General features: G+C 57.0%; 1 protein-coding gene across 1 annotated transcript; it reads right to left on the bottom strand.

The window, feature by feature from the left end:
* Positions 1 to 5,857: 5,857 nt before the first annotated feature.
* LOC119099830 (sushi domain-containing protein 4) lies at positions 5,858 to 14,472 on the bottom strand. The gene is made up of 9 exons (XM_037222915.1): positions 14,332 to 14,472; positions 12,034 to 12,228; positions 9,602 to 9,821; positions 9,070 to 9,157; positions 8,836 to 8,922; positions 8,404 to 8,514; positions 7,781 to 8,004; positions 7,096 to 7,262; positions 5,858 to 6,935 (listed from the first exon to the last, which is right to left on the bottom strand). The coding sequence occupies exons 1-9, from the start codon at positions 14,414 to 14,416 to the stop codon at positions 6,829 to 6,831; spliced, it is 1,284 nt and encodes a 427-aa protein (XP_037078810.1). The 5' UTR covers positions 14,417 to 14,472; the 3' UTR covers positions 5,858 to 6,828.
* Between the last annotated feature and the right edge of the window lie 968 nt (positions 14,473 to 15,440).

Below are 15,440 nucleotides of genomic sequence, written 5' to 3' on the forward strand. Positions count from 1 at the left end.
TATGATTAGATCACTATCCGCTGTACGTGGACCCACCAGAGGCAGAGAGGTGGGCAGGGTTAGTGCTGTGACTAGATTGCCGGGCCTAATAGCAAACAGTTTCGGATCAGCGCCACTGGGTGCTGTGCAGGACCAAACGGCAGCTCGCCGTCGATTACTGCTAGATCAGTGTTCTTCAAACAAGCTGTTAGGAGGCGAACGCTGATTGGGCCACGGATAGAGCTGGGCTCCTCTTTGCTGAAACGGAGCTGCCGATGGCCCAGGGGCTTGCGCGGACGGCTCGCAGCAAACCGATTGAGAAGGGTTTGTGCACACGCCAGACGCACAGTTGCGCATAACTGATTCGACCAGAAACATCGTGTGGGCGAGGAGCTGCCGAAAAAGCCACACACTGTCGGGAGCGCCGGGGTAGCTCGAATGTAAATCCTCAGTCCTCAAGCGCCATCAAAAAGGTGCACTGTGTTCCGTTACAACATGCTGCACTTGGCTTCAGTGATTTCATATTTTGCGGTGTGCCCGAGCTGTGTGACACCGAACAAGTCTCACATACTTGTTAGTCACTACATCGTTTTTTGCGCTTTCTTGGTCCCTCAGTGATTTCGTGTTTTGGCGGTTCGCCGTAGTCAATCACCAGGTGCAAAGATATAAAAGTAATCCAGGTTGGATAACGGAGGGGATAACAACGCTACTGGGCATCGAACAAATCCGATAGCAGAACAATCTTGATCTCGATAGCAAAAAATCCCGATGGTCAGCAATGATCCACCATGTAAACAAATCGGATGGAGGGAGGGGACAAGCTTCGTCTGAGGACAACAGTATCTGAGGAAAGCTAATGACTGCCATCCACCGCCCCACCACTATCGCCGCGTGGGTGGCACCCAACGCCGCGACAGTTGCAGTGCGCTGCGTCTGCCTGTCGAGGTGGACCAACGGCGACGACATACCCGTGGGTAGTCACTCACGGCGGAGAAGCGAGTTGGGTTGCCACAGCCGCCCTACGTGCTTCACTGCAATCAGACCGAACTCCGAACAAGGCCAGGCCAGGGCCTCATTTGTGGAATCACGCCGATCCCAGAAAAGACGGGGCCTTACTTGAACTTCCACCTCCCGGCAAGACCTGCGCACCTAGTGGCCCCCGCAGTGACTTCCTCTTCACTTCCACCTCCCGGAATGATCTACTCACCCAGCGGCCCCCGTAGCGACTTCCCCCTTCACTCCCACCTCCCGGTATGGACGGCTCACTCAGCGACCCCCGCAGCGCCTCGCCGCCTCCGCGGCGGCCTCTCTCACCTCTCGCCATGACGTCGGGCCGCAGTGTGCGCGCCGTCTGAGGCGACCGGCGCTTCGGCCGCGCCTGGAGCCCCACCGCATCGATTCCAACGGCGGCGTCTGGCCGGCGCGTCAGCTGGCCTTCCGTCGATACCGCCGGCCCGCAATCGATGGCCGATGGCGACGGTGGCACCAGCCGTCGCCTTCGTACCCGGACGGGTCGCCTGGGCACGGCAGCGTGACGTCACGTAACGATCTCAGGGGAATGCTGCCGTGCGTAACGTCCCTGGAATATGGGATGGCTGGAGCTTACTCGTTCGTCCCTCTCATCTCGGAGCGTTGTGAATAACACCGGCGGAAAGTCAGGAGCTATTTTCCCGCCAGATCAGCAGAACTCAGCTCACCGGATCAGCGGAGCTCAGCTTACGAGATTACCGGGGCTCAGCTCGCCAGATCAGCGTGGCTCAGCTCGCCAGATAGCCCAAAGACACGTTTCGCCAAAATCGGGCTCAGTACCCCACCTTGGTAGTTGCCCGACAGGCGAGGAAATGAGGCAATTCAAAGCTCTCCCAGTGAGCGGTAGCGAGTACCGAGGGGGCCCGACAGGCAAAACATCCTAGGGGCCTGCTTGTTTGCCTATGTTGGGATCAGAGACCTGGAGCTGGAGCCACTCTTGGTCTGCCAGGGAACGGGGCGCCTGCAACGTATCTACCCCCCCCCCCCCCTCATGTGGTCTCTTTTATTTTGACACATGACATATTGTTCCTCGCAACCATCGCAACGCGTTTTAGTCTTCCGCACGTGCCGACGCGACGGGTTTCTTGTTAACGGCTCGCCGGCTGGGCAGTGCAATCAGCTCATGACGGATAACTGATGCACAATTTATGCTTGTTATAAAGTAGCACAAAATACCCCAGCATCCAACATACGTCAAGAGCGTGATGCATTAGTAAAGTAAATGTTACACACTCAAAAGGCAATGTAAATGACGCATGCGATTTCGGCGGCACGTAAAATTACGTTCGACAATTGTGTGCAAAAATTCCTCGCCGCATATCCGACTGCTGCCCTGAGGCGAAGACACCAAAACCGATAGGGACGGAGCCTGAGCGATCATGAGTGCCCCAGGGAGCCGACAAAGTTCGTCAGCAAGTACAGGGTCCTCAGAGCAAGCGTGAAGAATCCAAGACTAACGTAGTGGGCCCCTAAACGAGCGGTAGTGCCACGGAAGGCTAACATATAAGGCCTTGGCTGCATATATATATATATATATATATATATATATATATATATATATAAGGCTGGCATCCAAGACCATGAGTTAATAATATCCTCGTGCGATCAAGAGCGCACGGGCAGGCTAACAGGAAGAGCCTCGATAGGAGGGAAGAGTCCTCCGCAAATGAGACCAAAGGGGGAGAGCCCTCGATCAAAGTAGAAGGCCCGAGCATCAAGCGTCTCGGTGCCTTACCCCATAAGCGCCCCAGCAACAGCCCAAGGCCCTCCAAACAAGTCGAGAGACTTGTACATGACCGGGACTAATATGAAGAGCCCCCGAATAATTGAGTGTACCCTGGCTCATGGAAAAAGCGTACAGAGCCCTTCGAGCGAATGGGAAGAATCCGTGGAGGAAAACCTGCATGGACCAAGAGTGCCCAGGCAGGGAGGCAGAAAGCGTCCCTACAACACGTTAGGTCCTACCAGAAAATGCAGAGATTAAGGGAAACGTGCAAAGCTCCTTAGCTATCACACTGACCGGGAAAATTGACATACAGAGCCCAGATAATCAACGGCGCGATGCCTCTAGACAACGTAATGAGCCCCAAAATTTCCTCTCAAACAAAAAAAAGCTCGGGCATATCACGCGTGGTCTCGTGCCCCCAGTTACCGTCTACATCCGCCACCGGCCCGAGCAGCTTAATAGATGTAGTCCGCCAAGAACACAGGGCCTTCCGTTCAAATATGAAATACCCACATGATGTAAAGGGCGCCGAATAATCGAGTGCGCCGGAGCAGGTAAATAGATAGGGCCCTGAAGATGGTGGAGGGGCCTCCATTCAAATAGGAAATACCCAAAACCAAATGCAGAGGTCCCCCAACGATTGAATGAGCCCGAGCATCGTATCAGAAGACCCGACAAAAGCGTAAGGCACTCAATTCAAATAAAAAGTACCCAAAACCCAGCACGGAGGGCCCCCGAAGGATGGAGGGTACCCGAGCAGGTTATCAGATAACCCCGAAGGAGCGCAGGGCCCTAAAGTCAAACGCCAAGAACCAACGCGCAGGGCACCGAACAATCCAGTGCGGCCGAGGAAGCGAACGAAGGAGGGTCCCGATGAGCGCGTAGGGCCGCCATTCAAATAGTACGTGCCCAAGACCCAATGAAGAGGGCCCTCAACGATCAAATGTGCCCGAGCAGGTTATCAGGTAGGCCCCCACAAGACCGTAGGTCCCCACATTCAGATGAGAAGTACCCAAGACACAGCGAGGAGGGTCCCGAATGACCGAGTGTGGCCAAGCAGGCTATTAGATGATCCCCCGGCAAGAGCGTAGGGCCCTGCGCAAGTGACAGAGAATTGGAAGCGCCCTAGGCTAATGTAGAGGGCCTCTGAGCATATCACAAGTGTGCCGGTAGGTTAACAGAGACGACGAGTAGGTTAACCGAGACCGAGACCGTTACAGGGTACCGCCTTTTACGCGCGGCGGCGGCGGTGCGTTTTCTTCGAAATTTAATTGTGGTTGCATAATTGGCTGGTTTTATTCGTCCTCACATGACAGCAATACCTATTACAGCTCAGGTGGCTTTTGTTCAGGCGTTAGTGCACAGCAATCCTCTTCTTTGACCCTTCCTTTTCACCCATCCGGAATCACTCGCGTTAAGCCTGTGCGCACTAAGACATCTAGCTTTTGGCCTACGGGTATACCGCTTCGTGCGGCCGTGCGTGGCTTCGCGGTTATTTAGGTCTCCACTAGGGCCCAGAACACGCCTCGTGCCCCGCAGCAGGCAGTCCGGAGCCTGGCAAGATCCCCGCCAGCATGGCGCTGCGCCAGTACTACTCTAACCATTCCAATGCACCCACGAGAGTCCTCCCAGGCTGGTTAGACCTCTCGCCAAAATGTCAAATACCTGTGCCAAATCGTCAAAAAATGAATGCAGTTAATGTGGTTTCATGACATTGGCCAGCAAGTTGGAATCAAGACAGCGAGCCTAGCCTACTTACTTTCACCGGGGCATCAACGCAAATCATTGCCAAATGCACGGTCTCCTGCAATGTTTATTAAGTACTCTAATGACAACACTTGCGAGCCGCGCACAGGGCTTCGAACACAACACCACCGTTCAACGCACAGGGCGCAGGGGACTAGCGAGGCTCGACCAATCAGCGAGCGGCGTCCGCGCTGCCGGGGGCCTCGTCACCGCGCACCGAGCGGGTGAGCGGTGCTCGACCAATCAGCTGGCGGCGCCCGTGCTACCGGCGGCCTCGTCACCGCACACAGAGCAAGTGAGCGGTGCGTGCGCGCCTAGCTGCAGCAGCTGGCTGCCGAGGTTCTGCCGCGGGCGGGGCGGGACGAGGCGGGCGGGGGGCCGCTCCACCACCGATCGCCGGGGCTCGTGTGAGGTTAGGGGAGAGGCAGGCCGCCGTCAAAGCCAGCTGATCAAGGCTGCCGAAACCGTCCATTCTGAACGACAAAACTAGTGGCCAACACCGAATCACTAGGCACTAGGCGAGGAACGCGGGCGGAAACATCGCCAAAAAACCGGGTACACAGGCGTAAGAGTCAAAGGCATCGAAACCCTCTCACGAACAAGTCCATCTCACGCCGCATGGAATAGACGCGCATCTTAAATTATTGTAACTGGCTGGCTACATATTCGTATAAAGTACGGAATATGTTCGTATGGGGCGGTGGCGCTGGCGCCGCTGTACAAAGAAGCTGTCTGGTTGGAAATGCGGCCTTGCGCTCTTAGCTCAGAAAACTGGTCAACAAAACGCTCAATGGACGATGTCAACACAACATAAACCAGGTTGGAAACCAACATCATAACGCTAACGCAGAAAAAAATTCCAAATGGTCTCCATGCGAACAAAATCGCTCCGCGGGACTGACGATACGGGTTTAGTCGCCCCAGTCCATGTCTAGCTGCCGCCAAGCCACATCGGACACCGCTAAAAAGGAGGCGGGCCGACGGACCAGTCGGGTGGTCGCCGCGAGGAGCCGGGCCTGGCACGCATGCTGTCGGGGCAGCTGTCGGGGCAGCCCAGACAGCATACGCTGCCGGGGCAGCTGTCAGGGCAGCCCAGACATCAAACGCTGCCGGGGCAGCTGTGGGCAACGCCCAGACAGCACACTCCGCCGGGGAGCTGTGGGCACCGTCCAGACAGCACACGCTGCCGGGGCAGCTGTCAGGGCAGCCCAGACAGCACACGCTGCCGGGGCAGCTGTGAAAGCCGCCCAGACAGCACACGCTGCCGGGGCAACCGTCAGGGCAGCCCAGACAGCAAACGCTGCCGGGGCAGCTGTGGGCGCCGTCCAGACAGCACACGCTGCTGGGGCAGCTGTGGGCGCTGTCCAGACAGCACATGCTGCCGGGGCAGCTGTCAGGGCAGCCCAGACAGCACACGCTGCCGAGGAACGGTGAGCGACGTCCAGTGAGCACACCCTGCCGGGGCAGCTGTGAGCGCCGCCCAGACAGCACACCCCGCCGGGGCAGCTGTGAGCGTCGCCCAGACAGCATAGGGCAATTGTGAGCGCTGCCCAGACAGCACATCCGCAGGTCTGTCGGGCATGGACCGACGGGTGCATGGTCAAGCCACCGCGGACCGCTTGCCGGCACCGACACAGCGACTCAGACGTCCTGCCACAACCACTGGCGGACACGGCACGCCACCGGCTGCCAGCGGGCTGACCGGGCGGCCGATAACTGGGACACCGGGCCTGGGCCGCCGCCGATGGCGCTGGGAGTGAGGGCCAGGCAGAGCGCGCCGACGGGACCGGTCAACACGAGCTGAGCAGGTCTCCCGATCTAGCGGCTGCCGGAGGGGTACAGCAACTGTTGCGGTCACAATACAGGCCGCGCAAGGTGTCGGCCTCTCACTGGAGGCGCCCGCGCTGAAATACATACAAAGACGGCTGCAGCAGCCGCCGCCGCCACCACCTCGACTCGACTCGAAAGACCGGGGTCCGTGACGGAGGCCCGTTTGATCTTGTGATAATCTCGTTAAAGCTGTGAGTGCGACCACGAGCTCGCTTATGACGCTGATCCGGTCCAAAGGCGACGGTCGGGGTCCACGGCCGGGAAAAGGTCAAACCACAGAGCCGGCTCGCTGGGAGCTGCGGGGTGCCAGCACGTGCCGGTCGGCGGCAGACCGCAGGCACGCCCGGTCACGAGACTCTCGCGCTCTCTCTCTCTCTCTTGAGGCGCCGTCGCTGCAGGCCGGTCAGAAGGGACGCGCTCGCCTCCCGTCCGTCGGCGCTCGCTGGCGTCGCTCCACCGGTCGTTCGCCCTCAGCGCCGGGGTGCGGGGCGCGGCGTCAGCCGACCGGCGCCGCGGCGTTACTTGTTAGAGGCGGCGTCGCCGGTGGACGCCTTGCCGCAGGAGACCGAGTCCTGCTGCTCGGCGTTCTCCAGCTCGGTCTCGTTCTCCTCCAGCAGCGGCACGCCTGTCGACACAGCGCGCGCCGCTCAGCGCTCAGCTGGGGCGTGGCAACACCGCGGCGGCGACCTCGCACGATCGACACACGACCGGCACACGACCGCGCCGGGCCAGACGGCCGCGCCGCGCCGTCCGGCGCCGCCCGCTCGCCCGGGAGCAGCACGTACCCTCGGTGTTGAGCACGGACGACGTGTCGAACGAGGCCAGGCTGCCGCACATGCCGCGCACGCTGGCCGAGGTAGCCGCGCTCGGCGCCGTCGACGCCGCGTCGCTGGTGGCCATCGTGTCCGTCGAGCCCATGCTGTCCAGCAGGGACGGCGTGGCGTTGGAGGTGCTGCGGCCGGCAGTGGACGGGTCAGAGGCGGCGTCAGAGATGCCACAGCGGTCGGGCGTGCCCTCGCACCGATCGCTGAGGCGGCTTCGACGACCGCTCTGTGTTGCTGATACTCCGGCGATAACGACCGTCAGACGGACGGCTTGTTCCACTCTTGGGTGAAGAGCGGTGAGTCTTCGTTCACATGAATAAAATGAGATGTGACGAAGCTAGCGACATAACGTGTATCACGCCCGCTAACTTCGTTACCTTACAGTGTGAATTTAGCCTGGAAATCCCACCTTATATCGATTAAACTCAGAGGAAACATTTTCATACATAAAGGCGCGGATTGACCAAAAGTGACTTAAATATGTACATAGGTGCATTTTATCACGCGGTCGTAGCTGTCGACGGCAGCAGCATACCTCCCAAGCCTCATAACGCTGTCACAACACGCCCTTACACCGTGGCGTGCGCGGAGCCTGACAGCTAAATGTATCTTACACAGGCGCATGCGGCGCCGGCGCGCGACTCACGTGTTACTCTGGCGCGTGGAGGCGGAGTGGTGGCTCTGCACGGACCGCTGCGACACCGAGTCGGACTCCTGCTCGCGCCGCCAGAGGCGCTCGCGTCGCGCGGCCGGCGGCAGGCTGCGGTGGTGGTGCGGCCGGTGGGGCTGGGCGCCGGCCGCCGGCTCGGCGAACGCCGGCGCCGCCGCCCGCTCGGCGCGCACCGCCTCCTCGTACGTGGGCAGCACGTACTGCAACGGCCGACGTCGCCGTCAACGGTCAGCCACGTACTCGGGCACACCGCACGGTCGGCGCCGGCGGCTCCTGCCGGCCGCAGCACCGCCAAACGGCGACAGATCGCGACCACGGCAGCCTACATTCATCCGATACGTTACACATGACGGCGACAATTGCCCCCCGCTAGTGGCAAGCAGCCTGTCACATGTTCAAGAAATGCTCCCACCAACATCAACTGCACCATATCGCCCGTCTGCCCATGCTGCACACCAAACGCATGACCGGATACGCAACACATTGTTCTGCGGAAATACGCATAACCCGTGCCACGACACGTCAGCTTGGGAAGATCCACTTCAGCGTGACGATCGCGCCGCAGTCCGCGCCACGGGACGCGCCGCGTGTCGCCTCACCTGCGAGCCCTCCGGGTAGGCGATGAGCGCCACGCGGTCTGCGTCCTCTGGCCGTCCGGGACCGGGCGGCGGCGGCGGTGGCGGCCGACGCAGAGGCTTCCAGGCGCGCCGCTGCAGCAGCAGCGCCAGCAGCAGCACCAGCAGCAGCACGACGGCGGCCGTCACGGCCAGCAGCGTGATGCCGGCCGGCGAGAGGAGCGCTGGCGCAGCGGCGGGCGCGGCGGCCGGCTCCGGCTCGCAGACGGGAGCCAGGTGCGCCGGCGACCAGCAGCCGCCGGCGTCGCACGTCAGCCGCTGCGGTCCCAGCAGCCGGTGGCCGGCCTCGCACGTGTAGAACACCTCGGCGCCGGGCTCACGGCCCGAGCCGTACACGGCGCCGCGCGCCACGTGCGGCGGCCGCGCGCAGGCGGCCACCGGCTGGCAGCGCGGCCGCACGCCCAGCCAGCGGCCGCGCCAGCACGTCAGCCGCTGCGGCCGGCACGGCGACACGCGGTCGCGCGTGCCCTCCGAGCAGGCGTACTCGACGACGGCGCCGCCGGACGCGCCCTCGGCCGTCATCCAGCCGCGCAGCAGCCGCTGCGTGGTGAACGGCGCCTGCTGCGGCAGGCCGCACTGCAGCGGCCGCGGCGCCGGCTCGGGCCGCTCCGGCTGGCAGCCGGGCGCCACCGGCGGCGACCACTCGCCGCTCGTCATGCACTGGTACGTGTCGGTGCCAACCAGCACGTGCGCCGGGTTGCAGCGGTAGACGGCGCGGCTGCCGACGGCGTACTGGCGCCGGCTGGGCAGCGTGACGGCCCCCTCCGCCGACAGCTCCATGTAGTAGCCCTGGTTGGCCGGCGGCGGCGGCCCGCAGCCCGTCCGCACTGCGGAGGGCGGCGGTAGCTCCGGTCAGTCCAGACGGCGCACAGCTCGGCTTCGTTTAGGCGACATCCCAGAGAGAAGGACCTTGTTTGGAGAGGGGGGGGGGGGTAGCCGAGCGGGATCGCCCTCGGTCGGGTGACGGGCGAGCGAGATTGGACTCCTCAGGCGACTGACAGCCGAGCACGTGTCCAGCGACGTGACAAGGGAGGAGGGGAGAACTCACAGCTGGGACATGTAAACGCTAGCAAAGTTTCATCAGTAAACCATGGCACGAGAGTTATCGAGCAGTCATCATTGATTGGACGCAGCAACACGTGATCCTGGCATGACGGAGTGCCAGTGCACGTCATGACACGTACCGCAGACGGGTTCGTCACCGCGCCAGGCGCCGCTGGTGCACACGCGCTGAGACGCGGCGCCCTCCGGAAGGTGAAATCCCTCATCGCACCGGTAGATGGCGATGGCTCCGTGTTTAAAGCGCTCGCCGTCGTCGGTACGGATCCCGTCGACCTCCAAGCGGCCCGAGTCCAGGTCACTCGGCTCCGGACAGCTCAGCTCTGTCGGAGACGGTCGGCGGTGATCACGCTGAGCCCCTTTATTTTAATTCTGGTTGGCAAGACTACTCAGAATAAAAATCTGGGTCAGAATCACCCCAGGAACCCTTCACTGGGCCGGCTTCCACAGGCGACAACGCTAAAGCCTCTGGTCGTTACGTACGCCGGTAAGTCATGTGCTCCGTCACGAGGTGAGGACGGGGAACAAGTCCCCGTCGTTCCCGGAACCTTTCACTACGATGCTCTGCGATATTCTACGATGCCTACGATGTTCAACAAGCAGAAACATTTTTAAGACTACGTGACGCTCGTCGTCAGGCCTCATCAACCAAGCGCCAGCGACTGCATTGCCCATATTCACGCTCAGGGGCCACGGCGCAACCGCGATTCGAATCACGTCTCCTCGAGTGGGAGTCCAACGCACTAACCATTTGGCCATCACGCCCCTGCAGGATAAACACTTGAAAACAACACTGAATGTCTCCCCCCACAATTTCGTTTGTCCGTTACAGGGGTCCCGTGAATAAAATCTGTAAAAAATGACCCACATAGTCCACTACGGGCGGCATCTTCCCACTTTGGTGAAAATCTAGCCGACAGGATAAGAAGGCAAGACAGCAGCAATAATCTAACGAAGGCCCTTCCGAGATAACATTCCGAGCGACAAACGTGGGACCGTCTGATCAGAGCCTTTGTTTGTGTTTAAGGCTCAACGACACACTCAGCTACTGATAGTTCTACCGGCGTCGCCTGCCTCCCACCCTGGCAGGGAAGGGCGGGCACCGCGGGGAATCGAAGCCCGTATCTCCAGTTTCCCTGACGCGCAGTTTAACCACTACACTACCGATACCCTCCCGCCGTTTGTTGGCTCAACAGTTCCAGATTTGCTACCGAACTTCAGGACATCCCACATCTTTGTTGAAAATCTGACGGAAGGCGTCTCAGAAAATGACGACACCAGGGCTGGGGAACAACCGAACAAGATCATGCCACCCGAACGCGGGATTAAATAATTTTTCTTGCCACATTTATTTTTAGGATGATTGCCTCAGGTTTGAAAATACTCGAGCTGGGACACAGTTAAGCCCGCAAGATGTTATTTCAACAACTTGTTTTCACTGAACGATAGGCATCGGGAAAATCTCTACACTCCTCATGTTAAGTCACACGACACTACGAAAATGAAATCATCCTGGGTGATTGCCTTAGCTTTTGGTGTCACCAGATGATTACTAGTTGCGTTTAAGGGAGCTGATATTTGGGATTTGGACCATTACCTAAGATTCAATTCCGGACATGCCCCAGCGGAGATGAAACAGGAGTTCCTAACTTACACAATAACAGGTCGCTTAGTCAAAATTACCCGCAATTCGAAATTAAATCCCTGTCGTCTTCGAAACCTCAGCACCATATGTTACGTCACTTGAAGCGCAGTGCGAACTGTGGCTTGAAGAAGCATGCATTAGTGCCGTACATGTCAACTTCGTTTGCTTATTCAAATGTTGGGCTTAGCTTGGCTGGCTGGGCTGGGCAGGCAGCCTGTGCCGCGACTGACCTCTGCAGGCGGGCAGCCTGTGCTGCAACTGACCTCTGCAGGCGGGCAGCCTATGCCGTGACTGACCTCTGCAGGCGGGCAACCTGTGCCGTGACTGACCTCTACAGGCGGGCAGCCTGTGTCGTGACTGACCTCTGCAGGCGGGCAGCCTGTGTCGCGACTGACCTCTGCAGGCGGGCAACCTGTGTCATGACTGACCTCTGCAGGCAGGCAGCCTGTGTCATGACTGACCTCTGCAGGCAGGCAGCCTATGCCGTGACTGACCTCTGCAGGCGGGCAACCTGTGCCATGCCTGACCTCTGCAGGCAGGCAGCCTGTGCCGTGACTGGCTTCTGCAGGCGGGCAACCTGTGCCGTGACTGACCTCTGCAGGCGGGCAGCCTGTGTCGTGACTGACCTCTGCAGGCGGGCAACCTGTGCCGTGACTGACCTCTGCAGGCGGGCAGCCTGTGTCGTGACTGACCTCTGCAGGCGGGCAGCCTGTGTCGTGACTGACCTCTGCAGGCGGGCAGCCTGTGCCGTGACTGACCTCTGCAGGCGGGCAACCTGTGTCATGACTGACCTCTGCAGGCGGGCAACCTGTGCCGCGACTGACCTTTGCAGGCGGGCAGCCTGTGCCGTGTCTGACCTCTACAGGTGGGCAGCCTGTGCCATAACTGACCTCTGCAGGCGGGCAGCCGGTTCTCGTTCGGGTGGGCGGCGCTGCGCCAGCCGCCGTCGGCGGAGCACGTGACCCGGTCGGGCCCATTCAGCTGGAAGCCGTCTCGGCAGATGAGCCGCGCCCGGTCGCCGGGCCGGTACACGGCGTGCTCCAGCTGGAGCCGGCCGTTAGGCACGGCCGGCTCGGCGCAGTGCACTGGCGGGTGGCGGGGAGCACAGTCAGCTGGTCCGCCCACACAGTGATGCAGAGTCATGGAGAGTGCAGCTAAGGTCCAGCATCAGGCCATGCCAGCGCCAGTTACAGTGGTACCTGTCATATGGTGCATGGTAGCAGGGCACTCTGCGTGACTCTGTCTTCAGCCGAGGCCACCACTGGCGCTGCCGCACAACGTGATATAAGGGTACCACTCAGTTGATGGGCAAACCTCAAAAGTCCATCCTGGGACTGCACCACACATAGCCATGTGGTGTTGCTTTTCTGCCTCGACTTTGGGCATTCACATGACATAAAGGATTGGTTCATCTGGACATCTTGGATTGGACACTAGGTCCTGAACTATTTCAGCTTTTCTTATTTCCTCAGACACTGATGTTTCAGAAATGACAGTACTGACAACATTTCCTCTGACACAGCAAATCAGAATCAACAGAGCTGTTATGTGTGGCCTCTTCTGCAATTCAAAGCCTCTTGAGATATATGGAGATGTAGCTGATTAGTGAAACATGTTCATAAATTTATTGGCAATCTTTCATCACTTGCCAGGATGTTTTAAGTGGTTTAAAGTCCTAATAACCTGGTTTTGCTACTCATCCTCTTAAGCTTTCATGGCACTAGCTGCACAGTCTGGGTAAAAGATGGTAATTATATTGGTTATCTCATACTTGTCTGGGTGGCAGCACCTATTTCTCAACAATTAGAAACCCAAACCTCTGCCTGTAGTGGAAGTTTTATTTGTTTCCAGGCTGGAAAGTGCAGCCTTGCAGTAACACACACATTCATGTGCAAATGGGTGGTAAGTCAGGTCTTTGTCCATGAAGGGTTTTTAAAACCAAGCTTTTAAGCTGTAAGGCTTTTTGAGCTGGCCTATCACAGCCCTATCTGGACTCATCTAGATATTTTTTGAAGATGATTTGGGCTTTAGAGTGCACTGTCTGCCTTGGCCATGTGGTGCTCACATAATGCACCTTTAAGTGGCAGCTTTTAAAAAGGGACAAAGTCAAACACAACAAATTGTTTTATGCAGTACCCTCTACGCCATGTCATATTTCACATTCTAGTAGTTCATGACCAGTAACTTAAGTTTTGTGAAAAATTGATAAAACTGTAGAATAAAACAGATGAATGCAGCACAAAAGATGCATCAGATTGCTACATCATGCTGTTCACTGCATTCACCAAAGGTTCTGTTGTAGAAAAAGTGGGTATGCAAGGGCTAATTTAGGATGTTAGATACCCACATTTCGTACCTGTAAGCGTACAAATATAACATTTGTTTTCATTGTAAAGCCATATAAATATACTAACATTGGTCTCTGGCATACAAAACATATTTTGCTATCAACATTAACAGGCATTTCACGCAGAAATCAATCCAGAATCTGAGCTGGTAACACCCAAATGCACAGAATAATTTTACGTACTTCCATTAAAAGAGCATTTCTCATTACTGGGAAACACCTAACCATTATGGGTCATATGGATCATCATAAGCAAGATATGTGGTAATCCACCCAATATGTAAACAAGTAACTATCTTCCTAGCCTATGACACCAAATTCTTGTTACTGCACCCTTTGCACATGATAGCATTTCTGGAAGCAAACGCATGATTCATGATATACATGAGTTATAATCTTGGATGCATCTTGTTGCATCTTCAGGTGTGCACTCGCTACTGTAGGTGACCACTGTTAAACCACTTTTCACTGAAGATATTCATTTGCTGCTGAATGCCTTGTCAACATATTTGCAATATGATAGCTGCAACTTATTTGACAGAAAGCAATTTAATTGTGTAGAGAATTGCAACAGTTCCCAATCCATACACAGAATAACAGCTTAAAAACCATTCTTATCATGGCTATGCACAATGGTACATTTGGAGCACAGCATATATCAATACTGTTACCCAGGTGCAACAGCTAATCTGGCAATGTCACAGAAGCTCTTCAACGCGGAAACACACATAAAAGTGGCCTTAACCTGAAAGAAGGGCAAGCGGTGATTCTCCTTCGCCTTGAAACGTACCCAGCAGGCAGCCATGTGCCATACATCACCCCTCCCACCAAAACAACTCACCATCGTTGTTTCTGTTTGAGACAGATTCTGCATAATATGGCGCTGGCTTACAGAGGAAGCAAAGGAGCAGTAACTTCAGCATCATCGGCAAAAATGTCTATAACAGCTCGATCACACCATATTTATCATACACCACCCATCCATCGCCACGACCTCCAGACTTCTCCCACACAAAAACGCAGCCCTAGCCATGACAAGGATTCACAAATAAGAACATCTCAACACCTTTAAAGTACTGTTATGAAATAAGAGCACATATAACTGAAAGTAGAGCAACAATCAGCATTTAAACATTATCTCAACTCATAGCTGTGTGTTTTGGAAGCAAATATGCCCGTTTATCTAGCTGTGAAGTTTTTCTTTGATTGGATAATGACGACCAGTGTTATTATGATCAATGCATAAAATGTCTTAATACTCCGTCATAGAGGGCGCCACCGGGTGGGCGGTGTGAGAAGTCGGCCACCAGGGGCGCAGGCAAGGGACAAGGGAGGCCCGTGCTCATAAGTCTCGAAAGGCCTTCAAGACTGATGATAAAGGGCTAAGGGGCTCACCAGAGGCTGTGTTAAGTACACTGGTTTGCATGGTACATGCCTGTGAATGTCAGACAAAGCTCTTGGGCCGGCCGGGGGTGTTCTGGGACAATAAGGGCCCCAAGGTCGGCCAGAGAACACCAATATAGAAAAGTGTGCCCTGTGTCTGCCTGCGAGCTCATTTTCCACGCAAGGAGAACGCCAGGATCCGCCAGTGTCTGTGAATGTCAGATAAAGCTCTTGCTGGCCATGACCCATAAGACACTGGGACCCATGTGGCGGCCGGGGACCCGGTACCTAGCAGAGTCCTGTCTCGGCAAGGGACTCCAGTCGGCCAAGGGCTCATTCGCTGGGCTGCGGCAATGAAGGGACTTTTCTACACCAAGAGGCCCATTTTCTGGATTATGAGGATCTGGATCTGGATTTTTCTGAATATTTCTGAGTGAATTAGCCCACGCTCTAGATGAGCAAGCTCAATCCCATATTAAAGGAGTCTCTTATTATTAAGTCTCCATATTAAGTGGCTCAGGAGGCCACGTTACGGCATAGGGTGCCCCTGCTCTGGGTTAGTAGGCC

Source organism: Pollicipes pollicipes, unplaced genomic scaffold (assembly GCF_011947565.3).
Source record: "Pollicipes pollicipes isolate AB1234 unplaced genomic scaffold, Ppol_2.1 Scaffold_2555;HRSCAF=2994_pilon_pilon_pilon, whole genome shotgun sequence".
Lineage (NCBI taxonomy): Eukaryota > Metazoa > Arthropoda > Thecostraca > Pollicipedomorpha > Pollicipedidae > Pollicipes > Pollicipes pollicipes.

Bases quoted from the DNA above. Each gene is read 5' to 3' on its own strand.
- LOC119099830 (XM_037222915.1), bottom strand. From the start codon at position 14,416: ATGATGCTGAAGTTACTGCTCCTTTGCTTCCTCTGTAAGCCAGCGCCA. The intron at 12,229-14,331 runs GTGAGTTGTTTT...GCCACCCGCCAG, and splicing joins CTCAAACAGAAACAACGATG to TGCACTGCGCCGAGCCGGCC. The intron at 8,005-8,403 runs GTGAGGCGACAC...CGGCCGTTGCAG, and splicing joins CCTACCCGGAGGGCTCGCAG to TACGTGCTGCCCACGTACGA.